Source organism: Sander lucioperca, chromosome 4, assembly GCF_008315115.2.
Source record: "Sander lucioperca isolate FBNREF2018 chromosome 4, SLUC_FBN_1.2, whole genome shotgun sequence".
Lineage (NCBI taxonomy): Eukaryota > Metazoa > Chordata > Actinopteri > Perciformes > Percidae > Sander > Sander lucioperca.
This window is the reverse complement of record NC_050176.1, coordinates 15,766,949-15,788,871: the sequence shown is the minus strand read 5'-3', so window position 1 is coordinate 15,788,871 and position 21,923 is coordinate 15,766,949. Positions and strand designations below refer to the sequence as shown.

The 21,923-nt window shown below is 41.3% G+C and overlaps 1 protein-coding gene across 6 annotated transcripts; it reads right to left on the bottom strand.

Annotated features, from left to right (window-relative positions):
* Positions 1-1,798: 1,798 nt before the first annotated feature.
* LOC116042946 (cAMP-specific 3',5'-cyclic phosphodiesterase 4C-like) lies at positions 1,799-21,516 on the bottom strand. Of its 6 annotated transcripts, none has more exons than XM_036000870.1 (18): positions 21,332-21,516; positions 19,480-20,314; positions 18,376-18,510; positions 16,978-17,105; positions 16,695-16,877; positions 16,546-16,585; positions 16,228-16,298; positions 15,663-15,825; positions 15,019-15,112; positions 14,441-14,598; positions 11,890-11,988; positions 11,581-11,745; positions 10,812-10,911; positions 10,555-10,709; positions 9,726-9,848; positions 8,724-8,906; positions 3,464-4,390; positions 1,799-3,148 (listed from the first exon to the last, which is right to left on the bottom strand). In XM_036000870.1, the coding sequence occupies exons 2-18, from the start codon at positions 19,519-19,521 to the stop codon at positions 3,005-3,007; spliced, it is 2,910 nt and encodes a 969-aa protein (XP_035856763.1). In that variant the 5' UTR covers positions 19,522-20,314; positions 21,332-21,516; the 3' UTR covers positions 1,799-3,004. The 6 variants fall into 6 exon arrangements, with proteins under 6 accessions (XP_035856763.1, XP_035856762.1, XP_035856758.1 ...); XM_036000869.1 differs by having other exon boundaries at positions 1,799-3,995; positions 4,026-4,390; XM_036000865.1 differs by having other exon boundaries at positions 1,799-4,390.
* Positions 21,517-21,923: the final 407 nt, after the last annotated feature.

Here is a 21,923-nt window from a genome sequence, read left to right as displayed (position 1 = left end):
AAGGAACTCTGTTTCAGTCTCTGACAGAGGGGGTCAGCCCTATGTTCCCACATTTCTAAGATTTTTCTTAAAATTAGGCCCTAGGTTAGGGTTACATTCCATCTGTAGTCCATTGCTACTGGATAATAGGTTAGGTGTAATTGGCTACCAAATTGGGAGAAAGGGGGATAAAATCTGATACAAATTTATGAAAAAGGAAATGTGGGAACATAGGGCCTAATTTTGAAAAAAATCTTAGAAATGTGGGGACATAGGGCTGTGGGAACATAGGGCCTAATTTTCAGTGAAAAAAAATTCTTAGAAATGTGGGAACATAGGCGCTGAAAGAGAGAAACCCTTCAGATTACAACACAATCTTGAGATCTACATCTTATTTATTTTATATACATGTTTTAGATGCTGGCATTCAAAGCAATTTGCTGACAAAATACTTTATGATTAAGAAAACTATGGCTTTACGGTTTTATCAATTGATTTTCTCAATTAATCGATTAAACTTGTCCATAAAATAGTCAAAATGGTCATCAAAATATCCCAACACATGTGGTCGGGTTAGCTCAGTTGGTAGAGCGAGCGCACATACGTAGAGGTTTACTCCTCGATGCAGCGGCCGCGGGTTCAACTCCGACCTGCGGCTCTTTGTTGCATGTCATTCCCCTTCTCTCTCTCCCCTTTCATGTCTTCAGCTGTCCTGTGAAAACAAAGGCCTAAAAAATAATCTTTAAAAAAAAATATATATATATATATATCCTAAAGCCCAAGTAGACTTATTTAAATAGTTTGTTTAATCAATCCGTTTTACCATCAAGAAAAACAGCAGATGGCCACATGAACTGTTGCCAATTCATTTTCTGTTGATCAACTAATCTGCAACATACTCCTTTTTATTGTATTGCATTTCTATTTATTGATGTGTGTATGTTATGTGTTAGAAAATTAGTGCTGTAGATGTCTGGTTCAATGTTTGTGTTGTGGATTATTTGTCAATATGCCTGTACTGTACAACAAATTGCCTCTCGGGGACTAAGTCTAATCAATTAATTGACTCATCGTTTCAGCTCTGAAGAAAACACATTTGGTAACAATGAACTCACCCCGGTGATCAGCTGACTAAGAGAGTGAGGGAGTAAAACAAGCTTCAGCTAGTTTTCTAGTCAGCCCACGGACTTCTATTTAAAAAGTAGATGACCGTTAGTCATACTTCCACGACAAAAAGTGAAGCACTATATTGAGTACAAAGTTACAAATTTATATTCAGTAGCGCATGAAACGATTACTTTTTTAAATTATCAATATATATATTTTTTTAAATACTGTAAATCCATCCAGTCTATAAAACGAAAATAGTAAAAAAATTCCGGTCCGTTTCCCAGACCGTCTTTAAATTGCTTGTTTTTTTTTTTTGTTAAATATTTCATTCAAAGAAGTTTAACTTAAAATGATAAAAGACAAAAACCTAGACTTTGATATGAGAGTATACTCTCATATCAAAGTCACCAACGTTGGGCCAACGTCTGTTTGCTACCTGGGTATGAAAATTAAAATTGAAAATTCTTAGTTTGAGAAGCTGGCACTTTTGCTCAAACGACAAAATTGCTGCCAGTCTTCTGTCGTTTGATTAGTCAACTAAATATTTCCGCTCTACTTAAAAAACAAACACGAAATGATTCAGAAATTAGAGATAAATAAAATAAAGCATTATCAAATGTTCTACTTATCTCGGTGGATAAATCCTTTTCCAGTATTTTTTTCAGGGGAGAAAGATGTCAGAGACCTGCAACTAAAAGACAACAATCAATCAACTTTATTGATCATATTTATTATGACATCAGCAGATTAAAATACATGTTTATTATGTACATATATGTAACAGGGGTGTTAGATAAAGTGCCAAATACCATTTTTACAAAAACAAAACAAAGAAAAAAGGGATTTGTGGAAGACCATCACACCCGTTACCCTGGTCCCACAGTTCATTGCTTCACGGACAAGTAGCCACCTTGTTTGAAGGAAGGCTTAATTGCTCAGTGCTGGTCGTGGGTCAGTTTGGCACGATTCACCCGGGAATCAAACTCACAGTCTGGGAGTGGTGAAGGGATGAATACTGGGTGTTTGTTTTTTTTTTTAAAACATGAACTGACATCGACATGTACAACAGTTCAGCCTTTTGAGCTGGACTGCGAAAGTTTCTACTTTGACAAAACGGTCCAGATATTTTTCAGAAATCCAGCATTGTTGCTTTAAGGTTAGTATGTGAGGAGGTTAAACTGTTCCTAGACCAGAGCCCAAATCTGTTCTCAGCATCCTGTTCACAAGTGGAAAGATGTAGTAAATATAAGACGACGGACACTTTCCAGACTTTTTTTTTCTCTTTTCTGACAAAAGAAGAGGAAGTTGACATTCTTTTAACAGTTGTTGGTCTGTGTGTGTGTGTGTGTGTGTGTGTGTGTGTGTGTGTGAGATCTTCCTCATGAACGAGACAGTGACAGAGAGATGATGGGTAGTAGTCCATGAGATCGGGAGAACAGGCACGCACTTATTTGCATGTGCGCATTTCATTTTAATTTTAATTTCAGGAGCTACAAAAAGGTAGGTAAAACAGGTTTCACCCCCCTTTTGATGTCCCCCAATTTATTCCCTACGGCAGTGATGGATGTTACAGATACTGGGTGATGAAGACGTGAAGTCTTTCTAGCACTACCAGTTGATCAAGACGCCGCAACAATCTGGCTGTTCAGGAAGGCTTGTGCTCCGGCCGGTGCTTTGCTGTCCGCCTGTGAGCTGGGACGTTTGTTGAAGACGTCTGTAGTTGAGCCTTCAGCTGAGAGCGTCACATGATAAAGTGGTCAGAGCACGTTATCTGGAAAGAAGTGCATCTTCAGCTCTCTTGACAGTCTTACTGCCATGTGTCGAAGCCTTTTCCCGCTCCATTTATGTTCTTTTTTTTTTTATCTCTCGTTGACCTTTCTTCGCTGAACCTGTTAATTTATGTTTTTACGCCAAACTAACTTTCGTCTTCATCTTCTTCCTCCTTTCCAGCTCCATCCTCAACTGGCACCTCCTCCTCTTCTGCTTCTTCCAACTCTCCTTTCTCCTCTTCCTCATCTGCTGTTTCTCCGACCTCAACTTTGGCCTCCATTTCTGCCGTCTCCTCCTCCACGTTCTCGTCTGTCTCGCCCTCCTCTTCTACATTTCCCTCCAGCTCTGCTAGCTCCTCTTCTTTCTCCTCTGTCTCGCCCTCCTCCTCTTCTACATTTCCTTCCAGCTCTGCTAGCTCCTCTTCTTTCTCCTCTGTCTCGCCCTCCTCCTCTTCTACATTTCCTTCCAGCTCTGCTAGCTCCTCTTCTTTCTCCTCTGTCTCGCCCTCCTCCTCTTCTACATTTCCTTCCAGCTCTGCTAGCTCCTCTTCTTTCTCCTCTGTCTCGCCCTCCTCCTCTTCTACATTTCCCTCCAGCTCTGCTGCCTCCTCTTCTTTCTCCTCTGTCTCACCCTCCTCTTTTTCCTCCACTTCACCCTCCTCATTTTCCATTTCCTCTTCCCCCTCACTTTCTTTTTCCCTCTCTTCATTTTCTTCCTGTAACTCCCCTTCTATGTCTTCATTTTCTGCACCATCCTCACCTTCCCCTTCCTCTTCCTCCTCTTCTCCTTCCTGATGTTGCTCATTCTCTTCCTCCTCTTCTTTAGTCTCCTCCTCCTCCACCACCGCATCATTCACTTCATCTGCCTGCCCTCCGTCTTCTTCTACTTGGTCCTCTCCATGCTCCCCCTCTTCCTCTCCGTTCTCCTTCGCCTCCTCCTCTTCTTCTCCCTCTCTTTCTCCAGTCTCCTCCCCCTCTTCCTCTCCGTTCTCCTTCACCTCCTCCTCTTCTTCTCCCTCTCTTTCTCCAGTCTCCTCCCCCTCTTCCTCTCCGTTCTCCCTCGCCTCCTCCTCTTCTTCTTCTCCCTCTCTTTCTCCAGTCTCCTCCCCCTCTTCCTCTCCGTTCTCCTTCGCCTCCGCCTCTTCTTCTCCCTGTCTTTCTCCATTCTCCTCATCTTCACCCTGGACTCCGTTGTGCTTGCTGTTGTGATTCTGCTTGTCTTCTTTCTCTGTTTCTACGCCGTCGTACGTTCGGTCAGAGTCGCCGACGTCATTGCAGATGTCTCTCCCGCCGTTGCTCCTCAGGTGTACGTGGTTGTGGTTGTTGTGCTCCAGGTCCTCCAGGGTGAGTTCGAACTGGAAGCGGTCGTGCTGTAGGTGTCTGTCCGGGGGAGGCGAGGGAGACTGTGGCATGGTGCTCACATACCACTCCCTGTTCTCCTCCAGCGTGTCCAGCAGCTCCTGGGCGTCCGGGTGCACCAGGTCAGCCCACGTCTCCCACAGCGGGTGGACAATGTAGTCGATGAAACCCACCTGGAAAAGAAAAAAGAATCACACCTGAGACCATGATAGAAAGTGGTGTTAAAGAAATAACTAGACATTTTGGTCAATATGCATATTTGCTTTCTTGCCGAGAGTTAGATTAAAGGTGCCGTAGGTAGGATTGCGAAGATCCAGGACTTAGCCAAAAAATTCGAACATCGACAACTTTTCAGTCCCTCCCCCCTTTCTGCTAAAGCCCAAAACGGTCTCCTACTCCTCCCCCCACAAGGGAGAATGACACGCAGTTAGACACCCCCCCCAGGCCATGATTTGTGCATCTGAACAGGGAGCGGTGGATTTTTTCAAATCACACTACAGGCTGTAGGTGGTGCCAGAGGAGCCAGATTTTTTTTTAATTACCTGCTTCATGTAGTTCTACTGGAACATAGGGTCAGTTTCAGCAAATATGACAGAATGTTAGTTTTATAAGGCTTACCTACTGCATCTTTAAAAGACAGATATCACTCTCAGTCATGGGAATGGTGTCAATCTTTTCATCTCGGCAAGAAAGCGAATAAGCATCTTTTCTGAATAAACTATTAAGTATAGCGAAATCTCTAGGGTGAATGGTTACGGTAGGAAACAGTAAATGCACTGAATGTAAATCTAAATCTGAATGTAACATATTGTGTAGATAAAAATATATTGCTTTATTAAAAATAAAGTTGTCCTCCGAAGAGGGAGGGTGGTGGTGGGCCAAAAAAAGAGGGGGAAAAAAAGAGAGTATAGAGAAATCTATCTGGCAGAATATCTAAAAAATGAACTACTCAGTACAGAATCAGTGACCAGAAATTTGACACAGAATGAACAAATGTCACTGTTTAACATTATGGATATCAAAAGAAGCATATGACTGAAGCTGCTGTCAACTGGACGTTGACACAGAAATGCAATTGTCATCCAAAATACAATAACAAAAGAATTAATCATAGCCAGAGTTTATCTTAAGTTATTCAAGGCTTCATTACTCTGCCAGATTTATGAAAAGAAAAGCTTTTTTCATGTTGGGGGACAAAGGAATAACTGCACAACTAGTTTATCTCTTCCTGTCACAATGCAAAACTAAATAAAATGAAACATGGATTTTTAGCCATGATAGCAGTGAGGCTCTATGGATGGCATTGTCGGATTTTGTCACCTTTTTGGAACAGACTAAAATATCTCAAAAAATATTCCATTGATTGTCATAAAGCTTAGTATGGATATTCCCATCCTCCTCGGACTGATGTTAAATTATTTTGGTGATCCTTTGACCTATATTCTAGCGCCATCATCAGGTCAAAAAATGTGTCCAATCTTTTGGTTTATGACCATCAGCCTCAGCTGTACTTGTAAATGTAAAAGCATGCTAACATGCTAAACTATGATGGTAAGCATGGTAAACATTATACCTGCTAAACATCAGCATTGTCAGTGTGAGCATGATAGCATGCCAATGTTAGCATTTAGCTTCACAGAGCTGTAAGCATTGCTGTCCACTCTGTCTTGTTAACTTACAAATTGCTTTGTTAAGGGCCCAATCAATCAATGACCATATAAAATAAAAGTACTATTGAGAGTGTTACTAGTGTGTTTACAAAGATTAGTTATGTAAAGATTAAGAAACGATTTCAGAAGAAACATATATAAAAGTTTCTACAGTCTACAGTCTTGAGATCAATTTGTGAGTGATAACAACAATTTAGTGATATTCAACATGTTTTTTATTAGCTGATGCTGCTTGATTAAACTTAAATTATCATTTTTATAGATGCAGTTTGTGTCAGCTTCAGCAAATATCTCAGTGTGTATCTCTTAGTTACTGTTGGAGAGGATCTATATGTGACCACCTCTTTGCCAATGCAGTCTTCCTGTGTGGTGTAATTTTATCACTATAAAATCAGCTTTCCCCCCCGCCCCCCAAGCGTAGCTACTGTACATTAAGAAACTTTGTTTGTGAATGACACCAACAATGGCCTCAAAAATTACCCTTTGCATTTCTGATAGTCTCACCATAAACTACATAATAATAATAATAATAATAATAATAATAATAATAATAATAATAATTAATTTAAATTAAAGTTTATTTGATATAGCACCTTTTACAAAGTCACAAAGTGCTTCACATGATAAACGTGTAAAAATACAAAATAATTATTGAATGACCAATGAAAATCATTTCAACAATTAAAACCTAAAACCCAAAGTTTACAAACAAGTCAACCGAGTCAAAAGCAAATTTAAACAAGTGTGTCTTCAGCTGCTTTTTAAAAGCTTCAACAGAGACTGCAGAACATAAGACAGTAGGAAGGGCGTTCCATAGGTTTGGAGCCACTGCTTTAAAGGAACAGTCACCTTTTGTTTTTAAACGAGTGCGTGGGACCACCAGTAATCCTTGGTTAGAAGACCTGAGGGACCTGTTAGTAGTGTATGGATGGAGCAGGTCCGAGATTTAAACAGGTGCCAGACCATGTAAAGCTTTATAAGTCAGAACAAGAACCTGGATCCTGAACTTGATCGGAAGCCAATGTAATAAGTATAAAATTGAGTGTTGTGTGACATCCTGCTGGAACTGGTCAACAGCCTTGCAGCAGAGTTCTGGACTAGTTGTAGACGGTCCTGGGACGACTTGCTAAGACAAGTGAAAATGGAGTTGCAGTAAACAAACCGGGATGATATAAATCCATGAATCAACCTCAGAATGCGAAACAACAGCTCTAAGTTTGGCAATGTTTCTTAATTGAAAGAAACATGTGTGGGTCAGTGATTTGATATGTTGATCAAAATACATGTTATTATCAAATATAACACCAAGATTTCTCAGTTTAGACTGTACCGCTGAATAAAGGGACCCTAAGAGCTGAGTAACCTTGGAAGCTGTAGTGTCCAGAGCAACAATAAGGACTTCGGTCTTATCTTCATTGAGCTGTAGGAAGTTGTTTGCCAGCCAATCCTTGATGGAAGTCAAACATTTGAGCAGTTCCAGCACTTTGTCAGTCTCTTCCTGGTTAAAAGAGACATATAGCTGGATGTCATCTGCATAGAAGTGATAGCGGATATCTCCAAATTGGCTAATTATATGTCCTAGGGGAAGCATATACAATGCAAATAAAATCTGACCTAACACAGAACCCTGAGGCACCCCACAGGAAAGGGCAGCAGTTTCTGAACAATAGGGACCAAATGACACAGAAAAACTTCTATCTGAAAGATAAGAGGTGAACCAATCCAGGGCGCTCCCTATCACTAAACTAAAGAGTTTAAGCTGCAAACAGAGTTTTCAATTCATCAATTTGGATGTATTAACAATGGCATTTAACACATTTAACCCTTATGTTATCCTTGGGTCACATTTGACCCGTTTTCAAAGTTTCTGCATCAGAAATTTGGGTTTCTTTCAAGCAAATTGTCTAAAAATAACATGGATAGTCCCATGCAATGCTCTTCGCAAATACATTTAAGGATCAGATCACTACCATCATTGAATTTTGGATGTTTGATTAAATTTTATAGCATTTGAAAAAACAATGAAATGGTTCCTAAAACAATATCCTGACTAAAGTTACTCAATCGTAACTATTTGTGGAAATGATTCATAATTTCAGCTTTTTTTTAAAGTGACTATATGTAACTTAATGACATGTAACAGCAACCGAGACTAACAGTGAAAAGAACGCTATTTTGATATAGTTTTTTGTAAGGCATCTGCCCGGTTTTGTTTTTTTCCCGCAAAGTCACAGAATGATTTGCGGCAAGTAGACGGCGCTACAGTAACACATTCTGATGGGTCACAGATTTCTTTGTAACGCCGGAAAAGCCTGTGTTAGTGTATGCCAGCGGAGCCAGGTAAAAGGAAGCAGGAGATTTCTTTATATAGGCATAATGTTATTTTAGAAGTTATCTGTTGTAGTTATGGCTGATACCCTGTTCATCTAAAGTAGACTAAGTTACCATATGCAACACTTGAAATGCAAAGATGCATCTGTAACTTATTATCTTATTGTAAATTAATGATTTTCTGGTTGAGCAAAACATTCATCGCGACTATATGACCTCCTGGTAATGCTAACTCAGTAATCTGTAGTGGGGCAATACAGCACTGTAAAGAAAAGACCTTTACGACAGCAGGTGCGGTAAAAACACTACCACTTTTGTCCAAAGCGGCCGCTAGAATCAACACAAACTGAAAGTTACATATAGCCACTTTAACTAAAAAAATTGTTTTACTTTAACGTAAACGAGTTCGTTTTTGAATTTTCACCCAGGAGAACAACAAGTTGCATGGTGGACGGGAAGACAACACAAGGGTTAAAATGGATGGGAGAGAGAGATCGAGCTTTACCTGACTCTTCTCCACGATGGCGGTGTGTTTGTCACACATGGCGCTGATCTCCATCCCTCTCTCTCGCTCCTTGTCACCCTGTCGGAAGAACTCCTCCATGATCCTCTCCGTCCACTGTCTGTATAACGGCAACGCCTTGGTGGGGTTGCTCAGGTCTGCACAGTGCACCATGTTCCTCAGCACCTAAACACATACACACACATCGTACAGTGTATTGTTACGAGAGGTCTTTTGAGTGGTTAGCTGTGGCAAGTGCTGACGTGATATAAGGAGGCGTGTTTATGTGACATTGATTATTCCATTCCGAAGCGGCACGCTGACGGCTGCAACCCACACGTTTTTCTACACAGAGAACACTATTGACAAAGACGCTGAAAGACTATTCTTGTTTTCCAACAACACAACTTTTACACCTTTTAAAACCTGAACTACAACAACAAGGAAGAGCGGGGCTGGCCCGGCAAAGACGCTGACAGAGCATGTGGGGCAGCGACGGCATGGTCACCAAAGCAAGCAGCCATCTTCAGACACAAAACCATGCAGTGTCTGGGTGAGTCAGTTTAACACAGCACAACTAGAAGTAGGAAAGACATACACTCATCCAGGCAAGTTTAGTCTCACTCTCACATTACACGCAACACACTGGGAAAACCAAACAGGGAGATTAAGGTCACAAGCTAAGTTAGCTTAGCTTTGTAAGCATAGCAGAACTCTACAACAGACCTCTCAGCTGCATCATGTACACCATCTTCCAGGTAAACAAAAGGAGTGTGAACGTGTGTTTTTCTGTAGGATCGCATTCCCTGAAGTGTCTGTTGGGTTTGTGTGTGTGTGTGTGTGTGTGTGTGTGTGTGTGTGTGTGAAGTTGTGACTCCTGTCCTCCCTCTTTAGGAGCGAGAGCTGTTGAAGACGTTTCGTAAATTCACACATTACAGTAGACCTGCAGATTTCATACAACATTATTTCACTAGTGACCATGGTCTGTGTAAGCAGACAAGTTACCTGCGTCCGTTCTGTGTAGTGGTCCAGAAGCAGCACACCAGAGCTGGTCACCTTCTTGGTCTCCACCATGGTCTTCAGATCAGCCAGTAGGGTCATGTGTTTGGACATGTCTGTGGCCAACACCTGCAGACAGAGACAGGAAGACAAAACTAGAAAAGAAGCACACAGATTCAACCTAATCTCTGTACTTTATTTGCCAAATAAAAAACTAAAACCAAAGATGAGTGATGTGAGAGATTGGAATCAGTGCTGAGGACAGTTAACTTTTAGTTTTAAAACAGGTACTGCCTGACAAAGATCTATTTTTAAAAGACTGGATATTGCAAACAAAGTATTTCTATATTGCCCTTTTGGAAGAAATCCAGTTCTTAAACTGACTGGGATTCCTGAGGAAGACAGAAGCTGAGAGTTTTGGCTGTTAATTGAAAAAGCTGCTAACCAGTTTAGATTAGACTGATTGAATAAAAAAAAAATCTTTTTTTAAGAGTGCACTGGTCAAGTTAGGCAGAAACAACGAGTTATAGACAGACAGCATAAAAAAGATGACAAAATATTCCAAAGGATCAGAACTAAACAAAATGAATGTGTATTGTCTTAAATAAATAAAATTGCCAATAACAGGCATATACCCAGTGAGAGCTGTCTATAATCACCAATAGGAAATAAATAAGACAAATCCAAAACTATCAAATGATAAATAATGAGATTAAAGCTTTAAAAAAAAAAAGAAAAGTAACTAAAACTAAGTAAGCAAAGCTGAAAGAGAAGTTATTAAGTTGTTTATAATTTAACTGGTACGTTGTGAGGTGCGGCAAAAAAATGTCCTGACCATATCAATAACGAGCTTGCGGAGGCTCTGGCGCTGTCGCTTGGTGAGGTTCTGGAAGATGTCACAGTTTTCCTGGTGCAGAAGCTTGAAGCCCACAGCGAGGTGGTGGTTCTCCAAAACGGACTCATCGTTATACATGAGGGCCAGCTCCGAGTCTGAGCAAAGGGGAAGACATATTTTACTATATATCTGTGTTTGTGTGTGTGTGTGTGTGTGTGTGTGTGTGTGTGTGTGTGTGTGTGTGTGTGTGTGTTTACTGGTGTTGATGAGGAACTGATTGGAAACTCCAGGGTGGTCTACATCATGGATAGCTGCAGCGAACAGAGCGGCGAGGATCTCCAGGTCAGTGAAGACGGCCTGAAAGAAACAAGAAGGGCAGAGAAATTTTTTCATCCATTATTTAAAAAAAAAAAACCTGTGAATTTGTCTGTTTTTTTTTTTTTTTAGAATTTCAGGAATATGCTTAAAACGTGATTTTATAATAAAATAATATATCATGAATAAATATAATTTGCAATACAATCACTCTGTAGTTGAATCATGTTTTTACTTCAGAGGGACTTTGATGAAGAATTAGCAGCTCGTGTTTCTTTTCACTTTTTATTATTACGAGCTGTTCTTTATGTCTTTTTGTTTGTCTTCGTTTTGTTACAAGAGGACTGAAATTATGGCGGACAGCTTTACTTTTCACTTTAAACAACAACTTTTGGGTCCATGTTGACCTTGAATCCAGGTGAAAAACACGATCAAACAAGCAATCTCATTTTTTTGGAAAACATTGTAAAAATGAAGAGCCCTAAAAAAAAAAAAAAGGAATAAGAAAGAGGTAGAACTGCAATTGAAGGTGCGTGCAAAGGCTGGCCTAACACTTATGTCTCATGAGCATGGACTAAAATGTCAGTGTTTATGAATGTTATCGTTTAATGTCATTCAGTTAATTATCACACTTTTAATGCAAGCCAATACTGCTCTAAAGCTGAAGGGGACATAACATAATGAAATGGAAAGTTTTATATAATAACATACATCAAGAGCAGGTGTGGACAGGAGGACATGTGTGGACTGGGTGACATCTGCAGCATGGAGGCTGTTGTGGTACGCTACGTTTCCATGGTAATGGTCCTCTAGGGTCATCACATAAGTGACAAAGGTGTCGACTGGGATACGAAACGTCTTCAACAGCTCTCGCTCCTGAGGAGGGAGGACAGGAGCCACAACCCCACACACACACACACACACACACACACACACACGGTGTACATCAGCAAACCTAACAGACACTTCAGGTGAAAGCGATCCTACAGAAAAACATACATTCACACTCCTTTTGTTTACCTGGAAGATGGTGTACATGATGCAGCTGAGAGGTCTGTTGTTGGAGAATTCAGCTACTCTGAATATGTTAAAACCCCACTTGTCCATATCCTCCAACTCCTGGTCACACACACACACACACACACACACACACACACACACACACACACACACACACGTTGAATGAATTTTTTTTATCAGAAATGTATCAACATTTTAAAACATCACAAGCAGAGATGATCTCATGAGTTGTAACAATGATTCTTGGCAATACATCTCATATCACTGGAAAGCCTGATTACTTTCATTTTAAATGGTACCACATTTGTAAGGAACATGCATTTGTGGGATGAGCAGCAAAGCTGAATATGTGGGTTGCGCACATGAAAAATTGGCCAAATCTTCTCTGACAGTGCCAAACAGCTTTTCTTTGTTGACTCTTGTTTGGTGTTGTTTGGTAGATTGGGTGATTGAAGTCTGAAGAAACAAGACATATTGGCAATTTCACAATTTATTCATTTAACAAACAGGAGCATCAGTAGCGTGTGGAAGAACCATACACATCCACAACAGCCTGGCACCTCCTCCTCATGCTGGTCACCAGCCTGGTCACACACTGCTGTGGGATGGCATCCCATTCTTCAACCAGCATTTGTCGCAAGTCAGCCAACGTAGTTGTATTGGTCACTCTGGCACGAAAAGCCCGCTCAAGCTGATCCCACAAGTGTTCAATGGGGTTGAGGTCAGGACTGCTGGCAGGGCATTCCATCCTCTCCACTCCCAAATTCTGGAAGTAGTCTTAATAAACCCCGCCCTGTGGGGGCGAGCGTTGTCATCTTGGAGGATAGAGTTGGGTCCCAGACTGTGGAGATATGGGATTGCCACTGGTTGCAGAATGTGATCTCGATAAACCAATATGTGCTGTTACTTCAGACTTCAATCACCCAATCCACCAAACAAGAGTCAACAAAGAAAAGCTGTTTGGCATTACAGAGAAGATTTGGCAAATCTTTCATGGGCGCAACCCACATACTCAGCTCTGCTGCTCATCCCACAAATGCATGTTCCTTACAAATGTGGCACCATTTAAAAGGGAAATAATCAGGTTTTCCAATGGTATAAGATTTGTTGGCAAGAATCATTGTTACAACAAAGAAATAATCTACCAAACACAAATTTCCTTACTTTTTGTGCGTGGTTTAAAATCACTGGTTCCAGCTTTTGCAATCATGAATATTTACTAGGCTTCTTAATCTTCTGTGATAGTAAACTGAATGCCTTTGGGATTAGGACAAAGCAATCAGTTTGAATATCTCACCTTGGGATTAAGTAAATTGTTATGGGCATTTTTCAATATTTTGTTGACATTTTATACACCAAACGATTAATCAATTAATCAGAAAATATTCAGAGAATTCAATAATGAAAATAATTGTGAGTCACAGCTCCAAATTACCGATAAAGTTAAACTTTATGGTTATAAAAAATGTAGGTCATATCGTCCATCCCTAGTTTAACAGACACTTGAACAATGATCACACAGCAGACATCCCTCTCATGTCACTCAGAATAGAGTTGTACTGGGAATATCTACGACCTCTTTGACAGACTGACTGACTAACTGACTGGTACAGCTCTTATTAATGATGACAGGCCACAAAACATTGTAAGCCTTGCTAAAGGAGTGGCTGTATGGAGGGAGATGTCAGTGGATTTGCAATGGAATTTGGTACAGACATTCATGTTCCCCTCAGGATCAATGATCACTGTGGTGATTCCTTAACTGCTCATTTAGCCCCATAATGAGGTCATTTAATTTGCCTGTGGATGTTATGTAGCATTAAGCCTACAGCCTTGCAGAACTGGTAGTGTGGCTGCAAACTCTTAGTCTTGTTATTTGTATGTAGCATAGTTACATCTGATTTATGTTCTTCTAAATAAAGATGCAAAACCAGGGACAGTTTCCATCCTACTGCGGGGTTTTCCAAACATTTGGTGCTACAGATTGGATGGAATTAAACAATGAGGCGCCAAGCACAAAAATGCAAACAAAAGGAATAACAAGAGATTCCATCTTTATGTGATGCAGACATGGAGCGACAACGTTGCACAACGATTCAATACTATGAGCACATCAGCCTGGAAGCGGTTTGGTGTTCGGTAGAAAAGACTTGAAGTCTTAAAAAAAACTTAATTCTTTTCCTGTAATGATCTAGTATAATATATTTCATAATGTTTTTGTTATCAAATGCATGTCCCACAGGAAACCTCCCACTTCAGTCTTAATCCTGAAAGAGTCTCAGCAGTAAATCACTAAAAGAAGAAAAGTGTAGGGAACACACTCTTTCTCCGTACTACTAGAAGGGTCAAATAAGCCAAGATTGAAATAAAACTACGTACAAGAAAAGACAAAAAATCTACGGAGCCACCAAGTCCTGAATGATGATATTTTTTTTTTTGTGCGCACAAGATAAATAAATATTATCAGTGTTCACAGGCCAAGTCTGAACAGGGATTGATTCGTGCAGCTTGTTTTGAAGTGAGTCAGAGAAATAAAGACAGACAAAGAGACCTTGGCAAGCTCATCCTCGTGGTCTGTGTTGACACCGAAGCGAGGCATTGAAGAACTGGAGAGGCTGGAGCTGTGAGACAGCTTCCTCACTCCGCTGATGTGACTCATAGGTTTGTCTTTCAGAGTAGGAGACGGAGGTTCCACTTCGTTCTGCTTGTCTGCAGATTGATGGTCAAACACAAAAAAACACACATATTTAGATAGATTTATTGTCTTTATTTGACAAAGGTCATAAATGTGATGTGGACAGAAATCAGATTCTGGTCTCACGGCTGTGGCTCAGGTTGTGGAGCGGTCGCCTACCAATCGGAAGGTTGGCTGTTCGATTCCTGGCCCTGCAATCCCATGTCGAAGTGTCTTTGGGCAAGACATTGAACCCCGAATTGCTACCAATGCTGCGCCATCGGTGTGTGTGAATGTGTGTGAATGTTTCTCTGATGAGCAAATGGCACCTTGTATGGCAGTGTATAAATGTGTGGGAATGGTGAATGGTTCCTGTACTATGTGAAAGTACTTTGAGTAGTCAATAAGACTAGAAAAGCGGTATATAAATACAGTCCATTTACATTCTCACTCACCCATGAAGGTGCTGGAGATGTATTCAGACACCTGGTTACCAGAGCGACTCATCTCTGACAGGTGGGACAGCTCTCTGTTCAGCATCCTCTTGAACTGTGGCAGAATGAGAGCAAAACAGAGATATGAGTCAATGATGTGCTGGTTCTCTAGGTTTTGGGGATGACTAAGAGGTACATTCAGTACAGTACTCTTTTTGGGTTTGGGGTTGTGATGAAGTCCCAAGTGTTGAGGTTGCAGTGAAGGCAAATGTGTTACATTTCCCTGTTCAACATGCATTAGTTTTTAATTACAGTATTTGAGCATAAAATATCTGACAACTGAAGATCAGCCAATCATTACAAAACAGACATTTTTGGCAATGACACCTTAGATGTTGTTGTGACAAAGATATGTTCTGTGGCAGGATATTTTACAGTTAAACTATTTTACTATTGTAAATTACATTAACAATAAACATAAGATGACAGTAAATCATTCTAAATAATAACTATGAATAAATACAAAAATACAGCAACATATTTTAAACTTATTTAAAGAGAAAAAGGGGCAAAATCTGTCAACATAAACTGTACGCTGATAGTGATATATTTATTAGCCTGCTGATATGTTGGTTGGACTGGTTGGTTCAGTGATGTTTGCATACCTTGTTGGAGGCCATTTCGCTGACAGAGCGGTGTGTCTGGATGGTCTCCAGCTGGTCCAAGCACCAGTCCAGCTCCTCCAGTGTGTCCAGGGCGAGCTGCTGGTACTGCTGGTCTGATAGTAACGCCCTGGGACTGACACACACTCCACCCAGAGGAGACCTTCTGAGGACACAACAGTTAGTTTGACCTACTAGAGACGGCAAGTTAGCAAGAAGTTAGCAATGGCCTCCTCACCGTGTGCATCGTATTAATTCTTTTTTTTTTTTTTTAAAGATATTCATAGTTATTTATTAAGCTAATTCCCTTTGATTGTTTTTAGTGTTGTGATTAACTGTGTTGTTCTTTCTTTTCCTTTCTACTGTGTGTGTATCATACGAGTTACCAAATGTGTGTATGAGTAGGAGATGAGCTAGTGGCTGTATTTCAAGGTCTTATACACTGTAGAAAAGTAGATTGCTGTTAGTTTGATTTGTAAAGTCTGAACTAACTCTTTGACTGATTACACAATTGACAGATCTTAATGTGCACAAGTGGTACATTTCAGGACAATGAGTTGGTACTGACTTGACTGGTGGTGTGGAGAGGTTGGCAAGAATGGTGAAGTTGCTCCGTACTGATCGCAGACTGGCCAATACCTACAGAATCACACAGTATCAGAGGATGTATACAGAATAACCTTAGAGAAATATACATTCATAAGTTTTAGAAAGGGGATAAAGTGTAGGGGAAAGAATGCACACACTGCTTTAAATTCTTCAACATGCTAATTTAAACTTTTTTCTAGAGGTCAAAATGATGTAAAATGGCTGATAAAAACTATTTTGGGGAACAGGAGGCATTATGACTCATTTTACACAATTCATCTATTTAGTTGAGACTCACTTGAGCAAAAGGTGTGACAATGAAATCCTCTCCTGTGTGCCTGAGAGAGGTTGGGACAGAGGGAGTTGACGATTAGAGAGCAAGCAGAGATAATTTGTCCTTAAAAAAAAATACACACTCATTATTTTGTCTTTCCTCGTGAGTCTCACCCTTCACTGGCGAGGGAGGAGTTACGTGAGACCGTCTTGGGCGACATGTCGTAGTCCGAGTCTGAACGGTAGAGGAAGGACTCTCTTCTCTGGCCGTGGGGAAAGGGGGTGTGCAGGGTGAGGCCTGGACTCTGCGAACCCAGAGGGGTGTGACCTGGTGACACGCCATTTTCTGCTTCGTAACTGCAGCACGAGGAAGAGGGAAAGTTTGATGATTAATACAAACATCTAGAAAAGCTTCCTGCAAGGTGAAGATAAGAAAGTGTTTAAATTGTGTATAAACCCGTCAGCGTCTGCTTGTGTGATGGAGATGCGTGGCGGGATGCGGAGGGGAAGAGTTGTTGGACGTGTCACGTTGCTCAGGACCTCAGGTGAACGAGTGCGGTCTCGAGGACGGAGCCAGCAGGGTACCTGCAGAGTTAGAAGGAAGGGTTTGTAGATGATACTAGTCACCAGTTGCTTTGCAGGTGTAAAGCACAATTTATACATTGAATCTTTCTTATGTTAAAAGCTGGGGAAACAGGTAGCTGCCTCATGGTCCCAGACACACAGGAGCCCCAAAATCCCCAGATTTACCATCAGCTGGTCTGAGGTCATTTGATTAATTACAAATTTGTGCATGAAGGTTTTCTACAAATCATTCAATACTTTTCAGGGCAGTCAATACTTTATATTTACTATACTATAATATTGTGCTGACCAATTTCAAATGTATGCAATGGAGTATTTTATTGGTATGTATGTTTCCTGTCATCCCAGGCAGCCGTAGGGTTTCCATTCATTTGAAATTCAGTTACCTTAGTTGTTTAGATGTTTTGGTCATTTGGGGTAGCAGAAACAAACTGTAAACACCTCACTGACATAATATCACATTTTAAGTTGATGTGGCAAACTTGTTAGCAAATAGTTGCCCATTTACACATCCAGCAGACACAGAGGAACATTTATTTGGAGTTATGTTGTGTCCACCTGGTGAATGCAAGTCCAACAATTACTCGTTTAGCTCTGTTTTGCTCTTCTCCTGAGAAAAAATAAATGACTATTTAGGTGCTAAATGCTCCACTATGACCAACAGCTAGTTGCTAACTTTCTCTGTTTGCCATTTGGTACTTGGCAGTCAGTTTACAGTGCATTTATTATCAGTATTTCTCTTAAAACAGCTGCCTGCTGCTGCTTAAACAAAGCAAAATAGTGTAGTTGCAGTCCGTAAAACCAAAACAATGAGCTGAAGAATTGGGAAATAATTTCTCTGTGGCTTGTGACTACAAGAGACCCCTTTCACATTACGTGTAGTCATACAATCTATTTATTGTTCATGTAAAAATATTGATTATTGCAGCTTTAATCTATCACAGTGAACAAGTCTGCATAAAATGTTGTCTTGTATGATTGATGGATGGTAATGCATTTTAAGCACAGATTGATTTGGAAAGTGTGCATTGCATTCAAGCAAGGCTTCATATCATATCGCAATTAATGGAAGCCAGAAAAACGCAGTATTGTGGTTTGTAAAATGGCTAGCTTGTGTATATAATTGGTCGTAAAACGAGCCAAAACATGCCATATCAAACGATCCTTTAATGTTATGTTCACATGATGGAGGGGGGTTAATGGGGGCCCATAGCTCCTTTTTACCCAAAGACCCCATGCAGGTTAATGCACCCATGCTTCCTTTCAATACCTGGAGACTAGACGAGAGTCTTCTGCTCCTCCCTCTGCGTAGCTCTGCCCCCAATGTGGCCCCAGACGTATAAGATTGGCTGTATCGAGATGACTCCGCCTTCTCCCCAGAACCTGTTATATCTGTGTCATTACCCTGTGGACAGGCAGGTGAGGGAAACTGTTACATGGGGCAAGAAAGACATTTTTTCTTTGTACAGTAAATAAAAACCATGCAGTTGTCATTTACTAAGCCATGTTGATTTGCCATAAGAAACTACACAAAACACAGACTTAAAATAAAAAAAAATAAAAAAGAAGACTTAAATCATTACTGTATGTGTGTGTGTGTGTGTGTGTGTGTGTGTGTGTGTGTGTGCGTGTGTGTGTGTGTGTGTGTGTGTGTGTGTGTGTGCGTGTGTGTGTGTGTGTGTGTGTCTGGGATAAGGCCTCTACAGACTGAGCTCTTAGAGGCTGATCTGCACTGCAGTACCGTAGCAACAAAACACTGGGGGAATGGTAGCAGTTGCTAGGCAACAGTGCCGTGTTGCTTCCATGCTGCGTTTGATGTTGTTCAGACCCAGATGTGGAAAGATGCCCACACACACACACACACACACACACACACATACAGTAAACACAAACATACAAAATGTATGAGCACCCGCTCCTCAGCAAAATCAATAAAAGAGCGCTTGAATAACACATGGTACTGTATTATGTCCTTCAGCCAAGACGTTGCCTGTAATGAAAATAGCTCATTTACATAGAGCACTCATTTAGCTGATGCTCATTTACATTTTGGACTATGACTGAGTCAGAGTGAGCGAGTGGCTGGAGAGGACAAACTGTCTACTCTGACTTCTGAGTGCGTCCACAGACCTTAACAACAAGAACAAAGGGAGCCTTAGATGTGTGAAAGTCACAAGGTTTGTGTATCATGGTAAGCATTCAACACACACACACACACACACACACACACACACACACACACACACACACACACACACACACCACAGTCCAGTCCAGTCCAGTGTCTACTCTGCCTTATATCTACTTTCAATGGAAACAAGTGACAAATTGAGTTGATTTTCTCGAGAATAATCCTGGTTGTTTATATTCTCACCTCTTCTCCAGTCACAGACAGCACGCTGCGGCTCTTCTTCATCCTGATTGGCTCGTTCTGGGCCCCAGGGCGGAGCGTTCCGGAACCCAGGCAGCAGAGCAGGTGGAGAGCCAGGACCGGAGAGGTCAAAGGTCAATGCAAGGTCAAACCGGGGTCAGACCGGGTCACAACCGGCCCCCATCAGGGCTGACTCAGCCAGCCAACCGCCTCGCTCGCCCTCTGTCCACACCACAGTCTTCAGATAGCTGACACAGGGCGCCCAACCTGTTGTTAAATGCTAAAGGTGCATTTAAGTGCCCCTTTAAGGCCCCAGGTTCAGTCTGAGTTGGATGCCTTTGTTTTGATCTGTTTTTTTTTTTTTTTTTAAACAAGCCAACGGTGGAACAAAAGAAAATGATCACTCCATTTTAGTGTAAGCGATGAGTTTCTCGGAAAAAATAAGTCCGCCTGTATGTCGTCCTGCTTTGGACAGACGAGCCAATGGTATATCCCGGTCAGAGTTCATGATGTCACTGCTGAAGAAAACATTTTCCCAAGTTTTCTAAAATGTTTATCCAACTTGAAGTATTGTTCGCATGACATTTCCCAGTTGTAAACCTGATCCCACATGAATGCAACAACCACGAATCCAGATCCAGCTCGTGGGAGACTTCACACCAAGTCTCAGATCAGTTTTCCGTTGTCTGATTGGTTAGTCGGATCCAAATTCTGCATAGGGAGAAGTGTTAAATATGATTGGCTCATCTAAGAAGTCCAGATGTCAAAATTCCAGGTTTGATATGCCAGGATCCATCCACGAATCTGAGTCAGTGTGTTCTCTTCGGTGTAGATTCCCCTGTGAGAAAACAGAAATGAAGAGTTAGTACGACCAAACTCATTTTCTCTTGAGTCATTGTTTCTTCTTTCAGAACTCCCTGTTCTGCTTTCATTTAATGAATTAATCTGATGCATCATCAAATATGACAAAATCCTTTTCCTATATATAACATACTCTTTTAGGAAGCTTGGAGATATATTGGGGAACCTATGCCTATTGTTTTCCACAATACAAGGCTCACCTAGAAAACACTATGTAATGCTAATAAAAATCCCAATTTGTTAACTAATATCCAAACAAACAGTTGGTCGACTAGAAATATTTTGGCTATTGTGGCATTGCAGGACCTGTACCTACAGTGTGGCTAATTGTGAGCAGATACTGCAACACCAAAGCTCTCTGACGTTATATAATTACTCTGAGCAGTCCGAGATGACCTAATTCCATTGGATAGGACGGATTCAGCATATCGGAGTCTGAGTTTCTAATCGAGCTGGTACACAGACAGAAAGTGGTGGAGACGACTTTTACCAGGGGTCATCAAGAAAACACCCACTCAAATGAAAGCACTCTCACAACAGAGTCTGCACAGATTCAGAGTGAAAAGAAGGCTCTGTGTGGAGAAATCAACAAATGCATAGTGACACAGTGACATATATATGAACAGACAAAGAGAAATCTGAGCACATACACTCACACACCATGCCTGCCAGCAGTACCACCTTCAATACAGATAAAGCAGCTTATAAAACCAAGCAGCAATGCATCAATATGCAGCTCAACCACCAGCCAGCTCTTCTGTAACAAAAGACCCAAATATTTATATATATATATGTATATTTAAAAAACACATTGAAACCATGCATGCATGAGGACAGCCCTGTCATCATGCACACTGCAAGAGATGTGTCAGACAGACACACATGCACCCTCACATTCTCTCTCTCTCTCTCTCTCTCTCTCTCTCTCTCACACACACACACACACACACACACACAGTCAGGCCGAAGCATGTAAGAATAAAAACACACTCACCTTGATCGCCTCAAGATCAGTGGCAAGATGGGCTGGGCCTCGTCTTGCTTTCACTCGTCTCCTTCCCCTTGTCTCGTCCCCGCTCCCTCCGTCTCTCTGCAGACTAGCAGTGTGTCACCACGGCGAGAGAAAAAAAACACTTGGCGTCTTCATGAATATCCGTGGCTTCACCAGCCTCCCTCCCTGCTTCTCCTCTCCCTCTCCCCTGCCACAGTGGTCTCCCCCAGCCCCTCACCACCACCACCACAGCCTCCGTGGAGAAGCCCATCTCCCCTCCCCTCCCCTCCCTCCTACAGCACAGTGTGTCCATTAATCCCATACAACAGCCTCCGCTCCTCCTCTCTTCATTGGTACCCCTGCCTTTTTTTGTATCCTGGCAATGCCTTTTTTTCCTCTCTAAATAGCAGCCACACGCCAATTCTCTGCTTCAATAGTCAGGCGTCATTTCTCTCCATTATACACACACACACACACACACACACACACACACAGCAGATTTTTATTGGAACACACAGCTCAAATCACAATAAAGGATTCATGCATCCTGTTACTCACTCTCCCTTTTTCCTCCCATGTAATTTTACAGTCATTG